At 43.0% G+C, this 16906-nt stretch overlaps 2 protein-coding genes across 4 annotated transcripts in view; one reads left to right on the top strand and one right to left on the bottom strand.

Annotated features, from left to right (window-relative positions):
- Nucleotides 1–16906, top strand: part of cln3 (CLN3 lysosomal/endosomal transmembrane protein, battenin) — a 313824-nt gene that overhangs the window by 172111 nt on the left and 124807 nt on the right. The window lies entirely within an intron of this gene.
- abat (4-aminobutyrate aminotransferase) overlaps nt 9133–16906 on the bottom strand; it is a 43970-nt gene continuing 36196 nt past the window's right edge. For all 3 annotated transcript variants that reach the window (XM_072369720.1, XM_072369721.1, XM_072369719.1), the window contains 4 exons: nt 15613–15780; nt 14437–14583; nt 13823–13934; nt 9133–12759 (listed from right to left, as the gene is read on the bottom strand). In XM_072369720.1, the coding sequence (XP_072225821.1) occupies nt 12638–12759; nt 13823–13934; nt 14437–14583; nt 15613–15780 (549 nt within the window). In that variant the 3' untranslated portion in view covers nt 9133–12637. The remainder of the gene's footprint in view (nt 12760–13822; nt 13935–14436; nt 14584–15612; nt 15781–16906) is intronic.

Here is a 16906-nt window from a genome sequence, read left to right on the forward strand (position 1 = left end):
CAGAATCTTATAGTCCGTGCAGAGGAGAGAGACAGGACGCCAGTTTTTGATGTCTTGTAGGCAGCCGGTTTTCGGTAAGAGGGTGACTACCGCTCTCCGGCAGGACAGCGGCAGTGACCCAGACACCAGGCTTTCCTCAAAGACATCCAGGATGTCTTGGGCCATGATGTCCCAGAAAGCCTTATAAAACTCCACAGTGAGTCCGTCTATACCCGGAGCCCTTTGCCCCTGCATGCTCTGCAGCGCGGCGTGCAGCTCCTGTGGGGTCAGAGGTTTATCGAGCTGCGAGTTAACTTCGTCAGACAGCTGAGGAAGCCCACCACAGACTTCCTCCATCAGCTCCTCGTCCTCCTTGTGCTCACTCTGGAACAGCAAGGCGAAGAACTCCACAGCTCTTTTCCGTATAAGACCCGGCTCTGTCAGCTCCTGTCCTGTCTCCGAGAGCAGAGTGGATCTGTCTCTTCTGCCCTCGTCTCCTCTCCAGTGCGAAGAAGTAGCTCGATGGAGCATCCATCTCCCTGATGTCTTGTACCCGGGACCGGACCAGTGCACCCTGTACTTTAGTGTCCAGCAGGTCGGCCAACGCCGTCTTTTTTGACTTGAGGATTTCAATATATCCTCGATCTCCTGTGGACTCGCTCTCACACTCGAGATCCACAATATCAGTCTCCAGATCTTTGATAGATCTGTGAATGTCACGTGTGACATTGAGCGTGTGCTGTTGACAAAGAAGTTTAATCTGCACCTTTCCATGGTCCCACCACTGCCTCAGACTGACAAATTCACTTTTTCTCTGTCTAAAATCATTCCAGTAAAAGTTTAAAACCTCCCTGAAAGATTTATCAACAGTTAAAACAGAGTTAAAATGCCAATATGCGCTTTTGGGTAAAATATTCCTAATAAAAGCGCTACATAAAACCAGAGAGTGATCTGTAAAACCAACCGGTAAAATTTTACACATCCTGACGACACTGACTCGGTGTTTAAAAGCATAAAAGCGATCAAGTCTGGCCGAGGAGATTCTGTTTTCGCTAACGTGGGACCATGTGTACTGTCTGCAGCTTGCGTGCATCCTTCTCCACACGTCCACCAGGCCATGGGACGAGACCAGCTGCCTCAAGGCATGCTGGGATGCTGGATGAGGCTCTGCGTGGTTGCGGTCTAAAATGTCATTATCTGTACAGTTAAAATCCCCGCCCATGAATAAAAAATCCTCCGAGCTGCAGCTGTTTAAAACATCGTTCAAGTTCTCTTGGAAGCGTTTCCTCTCTGTACCGTTGTTGGGGGCATAAATATTGATAAAAACCACGTTAAAAAGCTCAAAGTGGGCTTTGACTAAAAGGCACCTCCCCTCCACAACGTGCCGAACCTCCACAGAGGTTGGAGCAAATTCTCGGGAGAATAGGAAGACCACACCTCCACTGAGGTTGGTATGATGGCTTAAGATCAACTCCCCTTCCCATTCTCTGCTCCACTCTGCCTCATTTCTATTATCACTGTGTGTTTCTTGTAAAAACAGAACATCTATGTGCTTCATTCTAGCTGTGTCAAATACCAGTGCCCTCTTCCTCTCTTCCCGGGCACCATTGACATTCAGACTTGCTATTTTAAAAGCATCCATAATGATGTTAAAATGCACAGTGAACACAAACAGTAAAATAAATAGAAATAGGATCCGTGGTTTATTTAACATTAAAGACCGAGCTGTTTCCTGACTTTGATCATTTGCTTCCTGAGCCTGTATATCTCCTGCTCAGTCAGGTCTGAATCAGCTCTTTGTTTAATCGTGGTTCTGGCTGAATTATAAAACCCCTGCAGGTCAGGGAAGTGCTGCTCTATTATGAGACCTTTCATGCCTTTGGTCTTCTGTAGGAAACCTTTCAGCATGGCAGGAGGATACATCTGAGCAGCAGTCTGCTGGGTGTGAGACAGCACGCTGCTGCCGTCAGACACGCACCCCTCGCTGTCGCTGCTGTCAGACAGACAGGCAGGCCTGTTTTCTGCAGCACCCGGTGTGCCTGCCAGCCGTCCAGCCTTACCGCTGGCCATCACAACCACCACATTCTTTCTCTTGGTGCGCTTTTTCTGAGGAGCAGAACTCTCCCCAGCCTCACAGGCCTCCATCTCCTCAGCTTCAGCTACTGCACCCTCCTCGCACAACTCGTTTTCTTGTATTTCAGTGTCTTGTGTCTCCAGTTTTTTACTTATGTCACACTGTTGGTCAGCGACTGCGGACTCCTCACACAGTCCTCCGGTTACATTCCCTACCTCTTCCAACACACCTACATCCCCACCTGCCCCTTCCAACACACTTATCATTGGATGTCTCCCATCCACTTCACAACCAACATTACCCACCTCACTCCCCTCACCCGTTTCATCCCCCCCAACTTCACCATTCACCTCTGTGTTCCCTCCAGCCTGGCTCTGGGTCTCCTCAGCCTGCTGTTTCTCTGCAGTTCCTGCAGTTTCTTCCGCAGCACAGACCCCCCCGGTATCGGCCGCGGCCGCATGCCGCACCGCCGGACCGGGCCGGCCGCCGACAACCGCCGCCCACCGCCTACCGGGAGCGGCCGGCTCCGCGGCCGGTCCAGCGGCGACAGCCGCCCGCTCGGCCGGAGCACCGCGGCCGGGACAGGCCCTGATCAAATGTCCCTCCTCACCACACCCAAAGCACTTGACAAACGATGATGTCGCGAATAGAATATATTCGAACTCATCTACACGGACACGGAAACGATAGTCAAACACGTCCTCCTCGTTGTTGAGGATCATGTACAGCTGCCTTCGGTGAGACACCACGTGTCTCAGCAGGGGAGACTTGCAGCCCGACAAAACCTTCCTCAGTGGTGAAACTACCTTTCCGTGTCTTGACAGTTCCTTTATCAGGAACTCATCACTAATGAAAGGGGGGGCGTTTGACAAGGTGACTTTCGTGGCCGGCTGCGTTAACGGCAGCACCGGCTCAAACATCCCGTTCACGGTGATGCCCGTATCCACCAACCTTTTCACCTTCTCCACAAACAAGACCACCGCCTTGTTCATGCGGGCAGCAGACTTAACTGCGCCGTGCCCGATCACCTGCCCCACGGCCAGCGCCACTTCTTCCACGCTGCACGGAGAGCCGGCACCAACCCTGATGCCTTGCTTCCGTGACAGCATGGAGAAGCCACCGGACGCCATTTTGGCCTCCCAGCAAGGCTGGGAAGCACACCAAACAAAACAACAAAAAAACGAAATTAAACTTTCCACACACTACACAAAAGACTCAAAACCAACACAACTAATGAAACAAACAAATTTAGACAAAGATAGAGAAAAAAAGGTAAGAAAATCGCTTTCACTCTCAGTCTTTCTCTCAGCTCCACTTCCACACCTCTCACACGAAGAAGAAGAAGAATAATAACAATAATAATAATAATAATAGGTTGTACCTTTCATTAGCCCTTCGACAAGCGACAGTCTGTTGCGCACTCTATTGCACCGCCGATTCTTCACCACGGACCTCACGGGAACTATAACATCAGATTCTGTCAAATTGAAACACAGTTTAATAGCATAAAATAGATAAATAAAAAAAAAACCTTGCTTAAGTATACACTATGTGAAATTTGCATAGATGTTACCATGTAATGCTCCCGTTGAATGCAGCACGGATAAGTGGACAGAGCAGTAATAATATATCAACCGGCTTGTTTTACAGGCACCCCACTTGAGTTCTACTGAAAAAAGGTTGCGCTCTTTTAACCCCTCCCACCCTCACTCTCTCCCTATGCGTCACATCCGTGTTGATGACGTATGACGCTTACGCGCTCACGTGAGAAAACAAAAACAATGTGTGATGAGTTTTTTTTTAAAACTTACCCAGCTGATCAGGCTGTTTAGCGAGGGGTCCTTCCACCCCGCGAGCAACGCCCGGCACCTCTAATAGCTGCGCCGATATGCAGCCTAGTAAACCGACAGCCCGTGCCCCTTCTCCTTCAACCGTATCGGTATTGTAGCCGCTCACAGGCGACTCGGGTCGCTGTGTTTTTCGTGGGGTGTAAGGTATAGTCGGTGGTGTGTGTAGAACCGATGTTTCCTGCCGTCCGTCCTCTGTACTAACACTCGGACACTCAGTTGAAAACTGATTGTGCTGTACAGGGAGCAGTCTTCGTCGTAGCCGGGATTTATTCAGGGAAAGTCCGTTTCCCCCTCCCGGTGCGTTTAAAGTCAATTCACCCTCGAACTCGGCTGGGTTCTGCTTTTTTCGGCCTTGCTCCACACTGTTTAGTAAATCTGTAAACAGTTACATCTGATGTTATTTCATTGAAACATTTCAATTGTTAAAGGTTATTAAAGTTAAAAAAACATTACCATAATCGGCTTGCGTCAATATGAAGTCATCCAAATCCTCTGCGTCCAACTCTGGAAATTAGCACTCTGTCATGGTGTGGTAATATAATTATACACGCATTCATATGTTTATCATCAGATCTTTTTTACTCACCGTTGAATACTCCTAAGAGTGCCAAAGAACCGCCGTTGGCTGTGTATGGATGTCAGCTCTTGTTTTCCGTCCTAAAAAAGTTGTTTGTTGTTGGGTTTTTTTTTTTTTAAAGTTTTAAGGAGACTTTTTGCGTACCTGTGTCCATGGTTCCTATCCTGCCGGTTGAGCCCCTGACGTAAATGCCTGAACCATTTTATATAGTCTTACACCCCCCTCCATAGAAATAAGGGAGTGTTTCAAAAATTTCTTGAAGTGCTAATTTCAACCCATTTGCTCTTCACACTTAGTTTACATCCACCCTACGGTTAGTAACAGATTGATTCTGTTTACTTGTGAAGTAAGACGTTGTCTCTTTCCCACACAGCATGGTGCATCCTAGTGAATATCATATATGTTAATTTGTTTACTTGCGAACTAAGACAACGACACATACTGTTTACCACACTGTACTTTGGATTCTTATTGACCCTGGGCCATTTTGCTCCTACAGCCCAGTGTCACAGCATGATGCATTCTTGCGACCCCCTGCAGTTGACTCTCATAGTATGAGCTGATCAGTCAGAGCGAGAACTAGATGTAAACTTTATGGGCAACCTGTTCTATTAGTGAATTCTCTGTAGATTAGCCCATGATACCATATACAACATGTATGCAAACTAAGAGGGAAACCTTTTTTATGTAATTTAAACCTACCTCTATTTGCTATAAACAACCCATCCACCGTTCAGTGTCACAGTATGGTGCAGCCAGAGAGAGCCAGATGTCTGTTAACACCCCCCCCCAAATCCTGGCAGTGCTAGCAACACCTGGTAAAAGGAAGACTTTCCGGCACCCTGAGCCTTGCTCATACGAGACTTAAAATGTTATCTCATTCCCACACAGCATGGTGCATCCTAGTGAACATCATATATGTTCATTTGTTTACTTGCGAACTAAGACAACGACACATACTGTTTACCACACTGTACTTTGGATTCTTATTGACCCCGGGCCATTTTGCTCCTACAGCCCAGTGTCACAGCATGATGCATTCTTGCGACCCCCTGCAGTTGACTCTCATAGTATGAGCTGATCAGTCAGAGCGAGAACTAGATGTAAACTTTATGGGCAACCTGTTCTATTAGTGAATTCTCTGTAGATTAGCCCATGATACCATATACAACATGTATGCAAACTAAGAGGGAAACCTTTTTTATGTAATTTAAACCTACCTCTATTTGCTATAAACAACCCATCCTCCGTTCAGTGTCACAGTATGGTGCAGCCAGAGACAGCCAGATGTCTGTTAACACCCCCCACCCCACCCAAATCCTGGCAATGCTGCATTCTTGCGACCCCCCACACATCTAATTATTTTCCCATCTTTACCTTACAGGGACCGGTCTTTGAAGCTGTTAAAATGCTGACCGCTTCTACAACTTAACCTTTTCTATTAACCCTTTCTCTTATTTAAACATTCAACTAATATATTTCTCACAACCTCCTGACTTTAGCTGTAACCATTCTTAACCCTAGCCATAAACACCCCCTTCCTTAGATGTCAGAGATCTCTTAAACAGATGGCTAATCTATGTCAAACAAAGGTCACACGTCAAAATAGCTTGATCGATCGATAAGAGGTCAAAAGTCATATCCTCAGATGTCAGCAAACGGATGTCAAACAAAGGTCACCTGTCATATTAATTTGATTGATCGATAAGAGGTCAGAGGTCACCTGTCAAAATGAGTATGATCGAATGTATCCTTTTATTTCTCTGATGTGAAGCGGAGACTGGCTTCCCACCGCCGAAGTGTGGCCAAAACAGGTGGGGGGGGGGGGGGGGGCTGTTTGAACAGAGAGTCAGCACAACTGTGGGTGACACTGCTCTCTCAGGGGTGGTGGGTGTGGGTCTGTGGGTGCCTCTGATTAAAGGTAAATAACTATGTATTTGTGTCATTTACAACAAACATGTTCATACAGTAACCCGTGCAGAAGTGTGCCGGGGAAAAGGTGAGGCTGGTTAAGACATTTCACACCTAATGCACAGGGTTATTCACATTTGCTCACAGAGACAATCAGGGGCTTGTTAGAAATATCTTAAGCTGTCGTTTAACCAGCAAAAAACAGCAAGTTACTAACTTTAACCACCAACTATGATGCTGTGAAGACGGGATAGAAATTGGGGGCGCACATGCTCTGTGCACGTCACGGGGAATAATATTAGGACAATTACACGAATAAAGTTACTCACCAAGAAGCCACCCATCGCGCACAGTGCCAGCTTGTAGTCTGTTCCCAATAATTGTTACTGAATGTATGAATCGTGCGTTGAACCAGCCCCCCCCCTCTGGAATGCCCCGGTTGCTTAAGCCCCAGTGTGCACGTCACCTGTGGCACAAGCAGTGCATGGCTCCTCGCTGTTGCGCTCCAACGCCGGCCGTAGCTCTGTGCACAGTTCCAGGAGGACTGCCCTCAAAACGGCTGATGAGCCAGTTGTCATCATGTGCCAGCAAATCCTCTCAGTTTCTGAACTCACGCTCTCTTCCAACTGCACCATTTACAAAGTCCTCCCATACCGCTAAAGCAGCCATTGTTTTTAATAGTATGCACTGCAACACTTTGCGCATGCTTGTATATCCACTCGTGTAATTGCAGACACATGGGTGTGTTAATTGTTCATGTTTCTCAGATGTGCACATCACTCAGTCTGAGGACAAATTGTGTTCACATTTATTTATTATAACAGTTTCCCAACATCACCTCTAAGTGTTGCCAAAGAATCAACAGCTGTAGAAAAGTGCGTACGACAGCCCTGAATTGGCGTGAGGCACCGCACATTTCCACGGTCATTTCACTCTTGATACATCTGATCGTTGACGTGAAAAAGTGTGTACGCCACTTTTTTGTGCGTACGCACCTTTTGTACATGAGGCCCCTGGTGTTGTGTTCTGCCTAAGAAAAGGAATTAAATGTGCGATCTTGCAAGAAAGACTCTGTCCTCCTTCCTTCCCACACTTTAGCCCGGACTGTAGACGAACCAGCAAAGAGCCAAAATATCAAACCAGCTCCAAACTATGGTTCGGAGAGAGAGAGGGTTAAGAAAGTAACACTCTCATCACGCGCACTGCTGTCTTCTTATAGTTATTACCAACATGCTTTACTCAACGATTACTGTGGAACAGAGAACGTCAGCTGACAACACATTTCGATTTCTTATTCTTCTGGCTTATTCTCACACTGGAAGCAAACAGAACAGCCAACAACAGCTGTCTCTGCACAGCTTACTTTGTTGATGATTGGAAATCCTGAGTTTTGAATGAAGGTTAAAAGAATGTTTATTCATCATGAGTAAAATCATCCATGAAGGCAGTTTGGCAACGCAAATTCCTCTGCTCTGCACAGTTTACAGTACCTGCAGAACACTGAGCAAAGCATAGGTACTAGATTTGACAACTAAACAAAATTAAGCTGTCTACAAAAAGTAATGATAAGAATGCAGGAAATTAATTTGGTTCTCTTCTCTTTACTTTTTAAGAATGTTCTAACAAAAAACTCCTATCAATTATTTCCTAATCTGCTGGTAAAGTGGATTTCTCAACAGCTCTTCATCATTTAAGACATGTTTCTAATTAATTAATTGGATTTCATTGGATTCTGATTATAGTGAATTGAATTAATTGGCTTGAATTGGACTATATTATTGAAGTGCCTTGAGATGACATTTGTTGTAATTTAGCGCTATATAAATAAACTGAATTCTATTTGGTCAAAGAATCAGCAGTTATTGAGCCAGCTGTTTTTTGCCCCTCAGTGGCAAAACATGGGGATCACATGTCTGATTATGTCCGTTCCCTCGATGGGTTCATGATGATCGAGATTTGAAAAAGAGAACCAGTGATGGACTTTTAGGAGCATCATCTTGCTGTGTGTCCTGGATCGTGTCCTGGCTGCATGTTTTTCACATATTTTGGAAAATGAATTCCTTGCAGTCTTTTACCTCATCCTGATTCGTCCTGGCTCGTGCTGCTCTGTGACAATCAAAGCAAAGCTGAACAGTGGAGATTGAGGCCAAATCAGATAAATGTTACTTTTGGAATTCAGTTAGATTCATTCATGCTTTATTGATCCCCAAAGATTTGGGGGAAATTGTATTGCTGCAGCATGAGTTATTTTTATCCATAGAAGACTAAATCAAATTAAATTAAAAAAACACTCAGTTAACAAAAAATGAGAAAGCTGAAGTGTAGCAGAGAGAGGTGTGCTTGAAATCCTCAGAGATCACCCTGAATGGACTGAGGTGTGCTACAACTTGGCTGATGAACCCACAAATATCAAGTCAAGAAGCAAATCTGGTTGAGTTTTTTGTATGTGTGCTCATGCTCAGACCATGCAAAAAGATTTCTTAGATCTCATTAATCTATTACCATAATAAAATAGAATAGAAATAGAAAATATGTTCTTCTTTTTGTTGTAAATTAAGACTTCTTGAGACATGTACCTTTGAAGTTTGCTCTAATAATTTGTCATTACATACAGTTTATGTTTGGGTTATTGTACAGACTACAAGCTGTTAAGTAGACAATATTAATATGACTCATTGATTTGTTTCATAAAATGTCTGATTTTTAAGTAAAAAAAAACTGACAGTAAATAAAAACAACTGTTATTCAAAACCTAATTTATTTATTACAGTACATTGACAGTATTTTTAGACAACAACAGTTAGAGCCATCTAAAATTATTACATCAATAATAATTTGTATCAGATCACAAGTGCAAGTAGTTAATATCAAATCTTTTCAAAAGACACTGTTACAGATCCTCCATGTAATACTGACTGACAACACAGACAAGCCCTGTCTTCGTCATCACCTTCATCTTGTTCAGCATCCAACTCAACTTCTCATTCAGCACACACTGACCCTGTGAAATACACTTAATACTTTACAGAGAGTGGCGTAACATTTATGCATGAATGTAAAAACAGAACTTTCCTGGGGGAACAGTAAGGGAGAGGTAATGAGGCAACACTATTTCTGAATATGTTCACATTCCTAAAACCTCTTCAAAACATTTCCAGACAGCTAATCATCCGATGTGTTGTACAAATCAAACTTTTTGTAAGACTTGTGCTGTTGTTTGAAACTGTGCGACACACATGCTTTGAGAGAAGTGAGGCTAATCAGCCACTGTTCTCCATCAGAAATGTTACCTCTGTGTCAGTAAACAGCCTATTGTCAAGTGTGGAGAAGGTTCATTCACATTTTAGTCCCTTGTGACCAGTGGGGGAGAAACGATCACCACAGCTAGGTGGTGTGAAGGGTTGTCAGTCCATAAAGCAATGCCAGCGATAATCCGGATGGACTACCTAATAATCCTTAATAAATGCTGACTCAGGCTGTGCAGACTGTCAGCCATTCACAGCATACGATAGCTGTGAAGCTTGCACTCACCTACACACTACAGTCAGTTTAGGATCACCTGTTAACTTAAACCTGTGGAGAACATGTGGACTCCACACAGACTACTGGAGCAGCTTAAACCTAAAGACATGTAAAAAGCAGACAAAAACATGCTATAATAACCAAACAAGGCTTTTAGTGGAAGGAAGTACCAGAAAAAGTTTTTTTTTTTTTTTCAATGTTGCATTTCACTTGAATGCACTACATGGTTTACAGTTTGCTGAAATCAGGGGTTTAACACGTCCTCAAATGTTTGTGCTTTTGTCTAATTATAATGTATAACGGAAGCAGCATGTCAGAAACAGCATGTCAGTTTCACTCTCCCTCTGTAATGTTTGTGCATTCTGTCTCCACCGAGGACCTCAATGACATCGTCTTTAAGTGAGAACCAGAAACAAAAAATGACTTTCAAAGAATGTCTGCACTCTGCTCAGGAGGCAGGTGAATGGTTTTACTTGAGCTTACCTACAGCTTCTCTGATTCGAAAATTAATATTAGCATATACATGCAGGCACTAAATAATCTATAACATTTTCATGGTCCATTTAAGATTCACATTTTTTTGGGCTACAACATTTCAAGCTGATAATTCATTCTTATGAAGAGCAACACACATCGTTATTATTACATAGAAAGTTCTAATTGACAGTATTAAATAACATGCAAGCCAGAAGTTTAGTTTTATTAGGTTTTTACATGGATGCATACAGAAACAGAATTCTGTAAGCAGGATGACTACCTGCCTTCTTACAACAAACTACCATCACTTCAGTGATGACATGCAGGCAGCGAGAGGACGTTGGCAAATGAGCACCAGAACCTGCTGAATCAAACACTTTGTTCAGAACCATTAGATTTAAGTAGTAGTTGGGAAATTCAAGGTCTTATTTACATTTATTTTGTCCTGTGACATCTCTTTAAGGGTTCCGCTCCTTTTTAGTTGTGTTCCACACTCCTGAATCTGAGACATCACAGAAATATTCAGACACACACTGCCCGTCCAAAAAAAGGTCCCGACCTGGATTTAACTAATCAAGTAGCTTAGAGCCTCCCATTGGATAACTACTGCATGGATCATTATGATTCAGCTGGCAACAAGTTATTTAACCCAAAGTGATGCAGTGAGTAGCTTCTCATTTCTTAAATAACCATGTCTGAAGACACATCCTGTGGTTGTGGAAAAGATGTTCATCTGTGTCAGAGGGGTCAAATTATTGACATTCACCAAGCAAAGAAAACATCTGAGGACAATTGCTGGAACTACAAAATTGGGTTAAAAGCTGTCCAACGCATCATTAAAAACAGGAAGGATAGTGGGAACCAACATCTTTGAGGAAAAAATGTGGTCGGAAAAGATTTTCATTGATCGTGATTGGCGATCACTTAAACGTTTGGTGAAATCAAATCGTAAAACAACAGTAGAACTCACGGCTTTGTGAAAGTACGAGCATTTCCACACGCACAATGTGAAGGGATAGGGACTAAACTGCTGTGCAGCCTTAAGAAAACATTTAATCAGTGAGGCTAATTGTTAAAAAAGTCCAGATTTACCCTGTTCCAGAGTGTTGGGCTCAACATGAGGTCAGCTGACTACATGAATATACCGAATGACCAGGTTATTCCATCAGTGGATTTTTTCTTCCCTGATGGCACGGGCATATTCCAAGATGACAATGCCCAGATTCATCGGGCTCAAACTGTGAAAGAGTGCTTCAGGGAGCATGAAACATCATTTTCACACATGGGTCGGCCCCCACAGAGTCCAGACCTTAACCCCACTGAGAATCTTTGGGATGGGCTGGAGAAGGCTTTGTGCAGCGGCCCGACTCTCATCATCACTACAAGATGTTGGTGAAAAGTTAATGCAACTCTGGACGGAAATAAATTCTGTGACACTGCAGAAGCTTATCGAAACGATGCCACAGCGAATACATGCTGTGATCAGAACTAAAGGCGAGTGAGGCGATTAGAGTGAAACTTTTTTTTGTGATGAGCAGTGTATAAAGTCTGGTGTTGTGTGGCCACCTTTCCCAGCTGGACAAACCATTCAGAAACACATTTACATGTTGTTTTACACTAATTTAACAGAAGTACATGTCAAAACAATACTTTCTTAAAAGAAAGGCACACAAAGAACTACTACAACAAAAATAATAATGTGATATGGAATGAAATGACAGTTTAGTCTGAGTTAGAAAGTGCTACATTGTGGAAATGGTCATGTGCAGTCTACATGCCTAAAGTACAGAATTTGGCCAAACTGGCCTATATTCTGTTGCTGGAATAGTGAGGGTGTGCCAGATTTGCTGACATAATGAGAAGCCTGTCATGACTTCATCCAGGGTGCATATTGTCTGATCAGTATACCTAACCAACATAAATCCAGTTAATTTCCACAGTTATTTTAGAGAAACATCAACATTTTACTAAAGTTAACAGAAGAAACCACTGGCACCTGCTCTGAATGGTTTACTGGGTGCATCTTTATGACTGCACAAAAAACAAGAAGTTGTTTTCATTTATGGCTAAGGTGATGGCCAGTTTCTACTGTGATACATTTGGTGGCCCCGGATCTTTAAACAGGAATTCTGTGGGATTTACGAACATACACACTGTGCTTGTTACAACAAACTGGGATTTTCCTCCCTCCACTCATGATTAAGTCAGGTTTGTGCAGTTTCAGCAAGGTTCCTTTGGGATTAGGACTTATTTATACTGAGCCAAGATATCATTGAAGATGTTGAGGAAGATGTGGACATGATACTCCTTGAAAACCAGGGCTGGACGGAAGCGGATTGATTGTTCGCCACATCCTCCTAGGAGGACACCTGTCAATGACAAATAGTGTTACAGTATGTCTACTAGGGGTGTGACGAGATCTCGTGCCACGACATCTCGCAAAATTAAACTCAACAACATTTCTCTTCACGTTAAACATCTGTCTCATGAGATTTGTGAGCTATCCAAACTTCTATTTGTGACCTGGGGGGGCAGTAATGCGCCTTTGCTACATCTAGCCTGCCAGAACCTAAAGAAGGAGAAGGAAAAGAAGAAGAGGAGGTGAAGGAGGGGAAGCAGCCAGAATGACGTTGAAAATTACCATTGAAGATTCCCCGCCACTCTCAAATCATTTGTTTGGTAGCATTTTGTGTACCCGGCGGAAATTATCAGTGGCAGCAGAGTGACTGATAAGTTGTCAGGGACATACTTGGTCAGGCTCTGTTTGCACTCTGTATTGACAGAGTAGAACTTTGATCTGGTTTTGAACATGATATTGTTTGCACTTGAAAAAAAGAGAGAAATGTTTTATTTATTTTATTTTAACTTTTATAAATTTTAGTTTCAATTTGTGGAAGAAGAAGTTTATTGAAAGCTCCTGTTTCCATCTTGCATGTAAAGAGTTATAAAACATTTAAAAATGCACGTGCAACTCGGTTAAATAAAAGTCCAGTCATACATTTTGTCATTGTAGTTTTCTTAAAATCTCGTCTCGTTCTCGTGAGCGGAGTGTATCGTCACACCCCTGATGTCTACACTTTTTTAGAATTGTACCAATCACACACACATGCACTTCTCGTGGTTTGGAAGTGTAGGTCATGGTGTAGTCTCTGCTGAAGTTGTGTGGTCTGATGTATGTTCCTGTTTGCACATTTACACATCAGCTTCTTTAAATGCTTACTAATCCCTTCAGCTATTCTTGACTACTGGTGTTACAAACAGAATCTTAACTTTGCAACATTCATTGTGTTGCCAGAACAGTGGCTAACCTGCAGGGACACATGCTAAACTAAAGCTTCACACCGGCCCAAACGTCACAGGTTTCAAGAGTTAATGAATGAATTCCTCAAACAAATAAAAAATAGACTGAATGTTGATCTGTCACCGGCCTACCTTTGTCTCTGGCACCCAGCAGGATCCTGTCACGGGTCGCAGCATCGCAGATGTCAATGGCGCAGAAGGTTCCCTGTCCTCGAGCTCGGCTCAATATGCCAGGGTACTGAGCCTGCAGAGGAGATGAATGTAGGTCATGTTCTCACAAATTCAGGTCATGAACACACCAAGCATGCTCCTAACCATAACAATATAAAGCACATTTGCTTCAGTAGATATTGAGAGGCTTGCTCAGGGACAACTCATTTTCAACCAAATGTATTTCTATGTCAAAAATAAGTATTCTGGCACAGTGATAGCAATGGTTGTCTGAATAAGATAAGGCATTTTGGACCAAGATAATGATTCAGTTTTAGAGGGAATATGTGTAAAACAGCTCCTGGGAGGGTTGGAGCAAATCCATACTGTTTCATGGTAGATGGACTCATAATGGCTCAGCTAACAGCCTAACATGTTCTCAATCAGGATGAGGTAAAGGACTGCAAGGAATTAATTTTCCAAAATATGTGCAAAAAGTTGTCTGGCCAGTTGGCTTCACTGGAATGTGTGCATTGTGAATCTGAACAAATAATAAACAGAATCTTATGCAAGTTGGATCAGGTGAAATCAGGTACCTGCAGCTCATAGAGGCCATTTAGCAAAGCTTTCCCAGAGCGGTTCACTTCATGCAGAAGGTTTTCTCTACGAATCACATTGAGAACCTCAGCCAGGAACAAGTTCTTTGATGGGTCACCCATCCATGTGTTAAAAATTCGGTATGGCTGGAAGAAATACAAGCACATTCACAGATGAAGAAATCTTATCAACGACTCGAAACTTGAACAAAGGCCAAGCCCATTCATGTAACTGTAGTGTTTGTCCCAAGATATTTATGTGAAAGGTGCTAACGTGTGACTGTTTGTGTGTAAATCACAGCTGAGTGCAGTACTTCCATAACAGCAATGTGAATGCGAGTGGATTTGGAGAATTGAGCGCTGTGCATATGTTACAGGATGTGACAGTAAACATCCAGTCTGATTCAAAACTAACATGTCTTACAATGTGCAATGTCTTACAGCTAAACCACACTCATGTCTGCACCATGTGTTCACAATGTCTGTGATGGGAAGCATGAATGTGTCAACTGTAACATGAGAATTTACACTGGTTAACGTAGGATGAGCTTTATCTGACACATGGTAACAAAACCTTTGTTTTACATCAAATCCAGATGGAGCACTGGGATGATTACAGATGTGCTTTATGCTGCACCTCATGAGGAGGACACAGCACCCATACTGAGACCCCGGAGCTGACTCCCCATGGACACAGTAAGCTTTTTCACACTATGGTCTTGTTTTTCACAGATCTGTATAAAAGGTATACAAATGTGTACTTTTAATGTAAGTACAATCTATACGTATTATGAATGTAAACTTTTTACATTTTTTTCCTTATGTGTGCTGCTGGTGGTTCACTTAAATGTTCCTGGTGTGGGATCAATAAAGTCTATCTTATCCATCCCATTTTTCCAGACAGATGAAACATAATGTAGTCAAATACAATAGTCATATTCTTTATTTACACACACAATATTCAGATGGTGATTGTATTGAAAACTGCTGAATATTGTGAATAATACGATGTGTCTTGCATGCTGAAAGGTCGCTCAAGCAGGGATCAAAAGCTGTTCTGACATTCTCTCAGTGCACCAAAGGACAACATCATTAGCATGTATTCAGAGTGCAGCTGCTTTCTGTTTTTGAGCTTGAACCTGTGTAGTTAAAAGACAAGCATAAAAAAGGACAAACCTTATCAGCCTGTAACTCGTCCTTGTGGTAGTAACCCCCAGTCAGAAGCTTTTTACTGAAGGAGACGATGTCAGCCGGGTCATCCATGCCCCAGTGCTCATGGGCCCAAAACTTTCCTGTGCTTCCCCCACCAGTCTGGACTTCATCCACATGAAAAGCACAGCCGTGCTGGGGTGATAAAAGGTTAACAGGCTATGACACATGAAACTGACTAAAGAATACAGATAATCAATAGAAGCACAAGAGAGTAGAGAACTGCCATGTTGAAAAAAATCCTCGAGTTTAGATCACACCAATGATGGACGATAAGAACAAAGATACACAGCAGAGCTCCTACAGAATCATGCAGCTGGACCAGCTTATGGCTGCTGACATACAGCTCACTTATACAAAACTAAAGCTGCAAGCAGCAATGATCAGGCAGTTGCGCACGTCCTGACCAAGTCTGAGGCCGTTAAAATTAAATCTGTAGGAGGAGTTCGATCATATGCGAGGTGTGGAAACAGAGTGACGTTTCCAACCACCAGCAGGTGGCGCTATATGTGAGTTTTAGTATGCGCATTTGTAAGCAGTCAGGGCAGAGTCCCTGGCAAGCCTGTGAAGTTTGGCGAAGATCGGAAAATGTATGCACAAGTTATTCGTGACTTTGTGTTTTTTCTTGTCATCAATTGTGGTGGTGTAGTTGGATCCCAGCTGGGGCCTTTCTGTGTGGAGTTTGCATGATGCACTCTGCCTCTTGTCCAATTGCTGCTGGGTTAAGCTTGAGCCCCCCGTGACCCTCAAATTGGATTTGCCGAGTATAGAAAATGGATGGATCAGTTCCACATCCCCTCCTCCTCCACTGAGATGACTTTTTTTCTAAAATCACAACTAAGTTTGACTGCATTATCATTTCAAACTATTTCAACATTCACATTCAGTTCAAACATGTCCAAGGAGCCACCCAGACACTGGACCTAATCTTTTCCAAAGGTGTTGATGTTCGAGATGTTGTCATCTCAGACCACTACTGCATATTTTCTAAAGTAATCTGTTTCTTCTGTCAAAAATATTCCAAGCGTTATATTAATGCAAATATAGCTGATATGTTCATAAGTGAGTTCTCAAAGTAGTCACTACCAACACAGCATCGTGTGATGGAATGATGGACATTTTCTCTGATAATAATTTCATGTCCAGTAAAAACTGTCGACATCTGCGAACCACCAAACGCATGTTGGAGAAACATCAAGACAGTAAAACTAATTTGCTGGAAGGCAGAAAGAAATTTTTGAAAAAATAAAGAACAAATTCA

This window comes from Leuresthes tenuis, unplaced genomic scaffold (assembly GCF_036924035.1).
Source record: "Leuresthes tenuis unplaced genomic scaffold, fLeuTen1.0.hap1 SCAF_17, whole genome shotgun sequence".
Taxonomy (NCBI): Eukaryota; Metazoa; Chordata; class Actinopteri; order Atheriniformes; family Atherinopsidae; genus Leuresthes; species Leuresthes tenuis.